The following is a 6459-nucleotide window of genomic DNA, read 5'->3' on the forward strand; positions in this document are numbered from 1 at the left end:
TGACGGCCGAGATCCTGGAGCTGGCGGGCAACGCGGCGCGCGACAACAAGAAGACGCGCATCATCCCGCGCCACCTGCAGCTGGCCATCCGCAACGACGAGGAGCTCAACAAGCTGCTGGGCAAGGTGACGATCGCGCAGGGCGGCGTGCTGCCCAACATCCAGGCCGTGCTGCTGCCCAAGAAGACCGAGAGCCACCACAAGACTAAATAAGGAGCGAGGTTGGGAACAAAAAGGCTCTTTTCAGAGCCACTTACACCGTCCTGGGAGGAGCTGGTGCACGGGGTTTGCTGCAGCTGTAGAAGCGCTGCTCTGGCTAATTCCTAAATGGGGGCTGACGAACGTGCCCAGAAACGTCTTAGGTAGCAGGAGTCGCCGGTGAACTCAAAACATCCCCTGAAATCCATTAATTCCTCTCACATGGTCTCAAAACTAGACCAAGGAACGTACGGATTCCTCAAGCCAATTTTACAAGTTACTAGATTAACTGGTCTGACGAGTAACTCACCACCCAGAATTAACCTGTGTTGGCTTTAACTGTCCCCGAGCTTAGCTGCAGTGGGAGTTTCTAGAGCTCATTTCTTGGAACTTCGTAGTGATCAACACTGGGCGTGTTTCTTTGGAACACGTGTATTAGTTTAACCTACTCAGTAGCTCGGTACTGCAACCCAGCTAGTGTCCCCAAGCAAATTATAGCTAGGTATTGAACAAAATAAATTGGCAATATGCCAGGTGATGCGTAGCCTGTGAGAAAAATATAAAGTAAGTGTATAATGGGCACCACTGCCTAGGGTAGCAGACCAAGGTAACGTGATCGCAGACATGAAAAACGAGACAGGCAGCCTATGAAAGCCTTTCACATAGGATTTATTTACGGACATCTAGAGGAAAATACGTTTAGTACTTTACGAGCCTGGCAAGCCGGGGGAGGGGCACAAGTCACAGCTGCGGGGCATAAATGTGGACAACTGGCCACAAGCGGGTACACCCCTGAGATTTAAATTTGATGACACAAATCAGCTAGACAGAAAACACAGGAGACAGTCCATGGGGGAGGGGGATTACTGGGGACTGAACCTAGGACAACACTGAGCTCCGCCCTCAGCCCTTTTACAGTTTTCATTTGTGAAAGGTTCTCACTAAATTGCTAAATAGCCCAAGCTGAGCTCAAAATCTGATCCTCCTGCCTCAGCCTCCGGAGTGCTGGGATTACGGATGGGTGCCACAAGCCAGTCTTTTAGAGACTTCGTGAAAATTGTATTTATCATGGGGTTCACGAACTGAAAGATTTAACAAGACTAGTCTGTGATTCAGTACACACAGATCTGCTCTTCCCATCTTGGTGCAGAAGCCTGTTGAGTGACATGCAGGTGACCCAGCAAGAAAAACCGTGGTGATGCTGTGACGCACGTTGGGTTCGGCGTAAGCACATGCTGAGGTGACGTTTTCAGGTGCAAGATGTTAACCAGGTCTCAACACAGCACCTGTAAAGGCAAATTGGTCAGAAAAGGTCCAACTGTGATCTAGGCCAAACGCTTAGCCCAGTGGCGAGATCCAGAGCTGGTGTCGCCCAGCAGGGTCGCCCACGCCGGCCCGTGAGGGCTCTGGACCAGCCTCTTGCTGGTGGCCGTTTTTCGAGGTCACTGCCGAAGCCAGCCCTGGGGACGCTGTGGCCCCGAATGAGAGCAGCTCCGCAGCGGGGCAGACACCCAAGGAGCCGCAGCTGTTGCCTGTTTGTGGGGTGCGTGCAAGCAGGGGACCAAGCCTTCCTTCTGGGGTTCAGCACTACTGCATGTGTCTTCTGCACACCAGCCTGAGTGCGGACACCAGTGCAGAGTAACGTCCCGGGAGGGACCTGTGCAACGTGCTGGGTATTTTCCCTTCTGGAGGAGGGACCGAACCCAGGACCTTTGCACTAACCTACACCCCACACCCAGGCCTTTTGTTCTGTTTTGTTTTATTTTGTTTTTGCAGTCCTGGCGATTGAACCCAGGGTCTTGCACATGCTAGGTAAGTGTTCAACCACTAAGCTACACCCCTGGCCCTTTATTTTTTATTTTGAGCTGGAATCCCACAAAATTGCTCAGCCTCCCACCAAAGTGCAGGGATTTCAGGTGTGTGCCCCCGATGCCTTGCGTGGCATTGCTTCTTGACTTTCACCAGGGAATTCAAAGAGTGTGTGTTTCACTTAAGAGAAAGGAGAAGCCCAGCAGATGTCCTAAACTTCTTAATTAGCTTGAGGTACTCGAGAGTTTTCAGTGCCTCTCAGGCTACAGGTGAAGGTGACAGAAACCCATGGGACGGGAGGGGCGTCCTCACTGACACCCTCAGGATCTGCCAGATCTCTGCACGGGTCCAGTACTGAGAAACAACCCTGCTTTGCACCACAGCATGGGAACTTCAGAAGGCATATTTGAGACTCAAAGGAGAAGAGTGTGCCCTTAAATCCCAGAAAAGATATTTTGTGCCAGTCATTTAGGAGCAATATGTGTAACAAGAACGCGTTAATTAAATTCTCACAACTTTTGAGCTGAGTATTGTTCCAATTCCGACTTAGAAAAGCAAGTATGAGCCAGGCGTGGTGGCACACGCCTATAATCCTGGCACTCGGGAAGCTGAGGCAGGAGGATCGTTGCGAGTTTGAGACCAGCCTGGGCTACTAAGTGAGCTCAAGGCCAGCCTGAACTGCATAGCAAGACCCTGTCTCAAAAAAGACAATAAAAAAATAAAAAAGCAAGTATGGTGTTACTTATCCGATCACATTCTCACTTATTGAAAAGATATATACATGAGGACATCTACATCAATGTAGAAGCTACACACAACTTCTTTATCTGAACTGTCTGGCTCCATATAGAGACGCTGAAAAATTTAGATAGACAATGTCCTAGTCATATTTACATGAACAAATACCATTCACAAAGAATAAAACTAGACTTTTTAAAACTACATTTCATGACTCGTGCAATTTGTAAATACACACATAACATCCTTTCCCTGTGGGTTGGGTGGAGGGAACAACCGCAAAGTCATATCTAACCTGTGAAGGTTCAGGCCTCAGTTATCAGCTGACTGTTGATGCATCCTCACTTCAAGGCCCTAGATTCCAAGGGCGCTAGTTTCGGTGCCAGGGAAGAGTTCTGGCTCTCTACAAGGCCGCCCCTCCGATATCTAGGCCCCAAACTGATCATTGGTAAATGGACTTGAGACTCCCCTCCACCCTCACCACAGCCCTTGGAATAACAAAGAGAAAAACATTACAAGAATTTTATAAGTGAATTGCTGGTATCAAAAACTACCCGTGCTGGGCGTGGTGGTGCACGCCTGTAACACCAGCACTGGGGAGGCTGAGGCAGGAGGATCATGGGAAGTTCGAGACCAGCCTCCGCTACGAAGTGAGCCCACAGCCAGCCTGAACTACAGAGCGAGACGCTGTCTCAAAAATACAAAGAACAAAAAACAAAAAACTAACCTTATAACCTTATTACACTAACAGCAAAATTGTTAAACTACATTTTTTTTTCAGTCAATGCATGTTATCCTGTGCTTGAAAACGTTCTGAACTCCTAACATTATGAGACTAGAATTAGGAAGTGTGTTCCGGGGTTGGCCAATGGATTGGACCTGGTACCCCTTGTGACTTGGCATTTGCAGGTTCCTGGGCCAAGAGTGTGTCTTGGCAGCTTCTCTCTGAATAATTCCTGTCACTTCAGTTTTCAAATTAACCCCCTCCCCCGGGGTAGGGGGGTGGCCCCTATACCGCTGTGCTATCCTACCGCAGTCTGATCCCATTCAGCTTACTGGACCCGGTTTTAAGCTCCACCGCGATGTGTGCACGTTGAAAGCGCAGCACAGCCCCCTCACCATTCCCAGAGGACTATTTTCCAGGCCCGGTGAGCGCGGAGGCCGCCTGCCCAGCAGACTCGATCACCGCCTTTCCGCGCTCACTAAGCACTTCCCGCACCGTGCCTCAGACTGGGGCAGCTTCAGACGTGACCAAATCACCAAAACTCTTCCATATTCACAATTTCCTTTTTTTTTTTTTTTTTTTTTTTGGTACTGGGCATCGAACCCAGGACCTTGCACTTGCCAGGCAGGCACTCGTGCGGCTGAGCTATATCCCCGGCCCCCCCATACTCACAATTTCATGAGTAGAAGATTTATTCCTACGGAGACCTTGGCTGCCTCAGCGTCTGAATTTTTTTTCCTTGCCCATTAAGTCAAGGGTGTTCACCTTTTAGCTCGAAGGAAGCGCTCACCGCCTCCCCTCGGTGGTGCTGGCCGTGGGGCGGGGCACAGGACTGGGCGCACCCCGGGTGCTGTCCAGCCAGGGCAGCGGGGAGCAGGGCTGCGCAACAAGGCAAGGTAAGCGGTTTTTAGAGCCATAGAGATTTTTCAAAGACACACGATGCCACCACTGACGCAAGTGTGGAATAAAATACATGCACACAAAACAGAAGGGTCAACTTGGCACAAATACAGGGTGATCAGGATAGTGCACCATCAGCAAGGTGGAAGAGGTCTCTTGGGAAAGGAGCTGGATGGCAGCGGGACCAGAAGGAACAAATCTGAACTGTAGTGAAGACAAGAGCGAGCTAGACAGGAAGGCCTGACTCCCAGGTTCAGGGAGAGAGAACTCCTAGGCGTCCCTCAGGGCCCTCTGTGCCTGGCCCACTGCGTGCCCCGGGCTCCTCCCCTCGGCGTCCGGCTGAGCGGCGCTGGGCTGACCCAGGCTGAGGCTGCAGGCCGCGAACTGGGCTCCCCCCAGCCGAGCGAGGCGGACGAAGCCGAGACCTCGCAGCGCCGAGCTCCAGGCCCCATCCGAGCAGGAGCGGTCCGCGGCCTTTCTGCTCCCCACCCCACATAACCTGCACCCGGGCAGGAGTTTTGCGACTGTGCTCGCGTCTCCATCTCCGCGGCTTCCAGGTCCGGAATCGCTGTCAAAGTGCGCGTGATGCCCGGCGCGGCCTCCAGCGGGAGACGGCTCCGCCAAGTGGAATCCCGCGCCCTTCTCTCCGAGACCAATTTCGAGCTTGCATCGAAGACGCATTTTGTTTCTCAGTGGTGGAGTTTCCGCTTTGGTACGAATTTGGAAACAAGAATGTGGTTTCTTTATAACAAAATAAAATAAACCTCTGGCAAACCGCCGCCTTGCATATAAAAGTGATATATATGATATAACGGGAGAAGCAGCCAGGAGGGGCCCTGTGGCTTAGCTGGTCAAAGCGCCTGTCTAGTAAACAGGAGATCCTGGGTTCGAATCCCAGCGGGGCCTTCTACGTCCTCCCTTCGGTTTTCCTATTTTCAGCATGAAGATGTTCTGCAAAATGTACAGACCGTAGCTCTCTAGACCGACGATTTCCATCGGGAACTGACCTGGTATCTGTCCTGGGGCCTCCTGGCCCTGCCTGCCTCCTGGGCTGGTTTTGGGATGCGGAAGCCACCTTCCTCGCCCCAGGATTCCCGGTGTGTGGATGGGTCGTGGATGGATCTTGCTTGTTTCCTTTATGATGTTAAACCCGCCCGTTCTGATGCTAAACTTGCCGGTTCTACCAGTGCTTCTACCCTGCTCTGGGGAAAGCACTCTCCCCTCCCCCGCACAGGCTAATGAAATGGTGGCCCGCTGGAGACTGGGGTGTTTGTTCCCCCAGGGCAACGGGTGCTTCCCGGTTCCTGCTGTGCACCCCTGTACTGTCTCTTGCTCTTTCTTTCCTTTCCCGGGCGGGGGATTGGAACCCAGTGCAGGGGCCTCCACTAACTGGCGTGGTGGAAGGGTCACTAAGGGCTGAAGTAAAGGGGAAGAGAGCTTCCCTGTGATTGGTGGGACTGGGGTACACGGGTTGTGCAAAAGTATCCCGCAGCGCCGTTCCCAGTAATATTTCAAATTCTGCCTTAGTTCAGTCTCCTGTCTGAAGCCAGCGCTTTAATCTAAATGCCAGATTTCATGCGAGCAGTTAACAGGCCGTTTGCTGTGGCACCGGCTTCATTTGTATTTTTCAGAACAAGGGAAAGGGTGAGTGTGGAATTCTCATTCTCAGCCATTCGGGTCTTCAACGCCGTTCAGAACTGTCCTGCCCTCACACCGCCAAACCTGGGGGGTTGCAGTGGGCGGCGCGTGGCCTCGCCCCTCAGGGCCGGAGTGGGCTGGGCGCGGCCTCGAGTCAGTCCTGGGCGCCCCACCCACTCGTCCCCTCGCGACCTGCCCTGGCTGCCCGAGGCCTGGTCACTGCTGGCGGCTTGCCCTGCAGGAGGGAGGAACGCGGCGCTGTGTGCGCGAAGGGCTGTCCTGCTCCGCACCTGCGCGGGGTTCGGGGTGTCCTCGCCTCAGTTACGCGGCCCCAGAGAGGGCCCGCCCGGAGGACGAGCTGGGAGGCAGAGCAAGAGGCGGGCTCCGCTGGTGCCGAGGGTGCCGGGCGGCCACTGGAGCCGCGGCCCACGCGCTGCACAGACGCGCGCTGCA

At 53.2% G+C, this 6459-nt stretch overlaps 1 protein-coding gene and 1 non-coding gene across 2 annotated transcripts; both read left to right on the forward strand.

Annotated features, from left to right (window-relative positions):
* Positions 1–2: 2 nt before the first annotated feature.
* Positions 3–240, forward strand: LOC102003326 (histone H2A type 1-J-like; the record flags this gene model as incomplete). Its single annotated transcript, XM_005399005.2, has 1 exon — positions 3–240. A coding segment is annotated over one exon (210 nt), but the record flags the coding sequence as incomplete, so codon positions are not given.
* Positions 241–5200: 4960 nt separating this feature from the next.
* On the forward strand, positions 5201–5274 carry Trnat-agu. Its single transcript has one exon. It is a non-coding gene; the product is annotated as a tRNA-Thr (tRNA).
* Positions 5275–6459: the final 1185 nt, after the last annotated feature.

This window comes from Chinchilla lanigera, unplaced genomic scaffold, assembly GCF_000276665.1.
Source record: "Chinchilla lanigera isolate Chin_1 unplaced genomic scaffold, ChiLan1.0 scaffold00064, whole genome shotgun sequence".
NCBI classification, from domain to species: domain Eukaryota; kingdom Metazoa; phylum Chordata; class Mammalia; order Rodentia; family Chinchillidae; genus Chinchilla; species Chinchilla lanigera.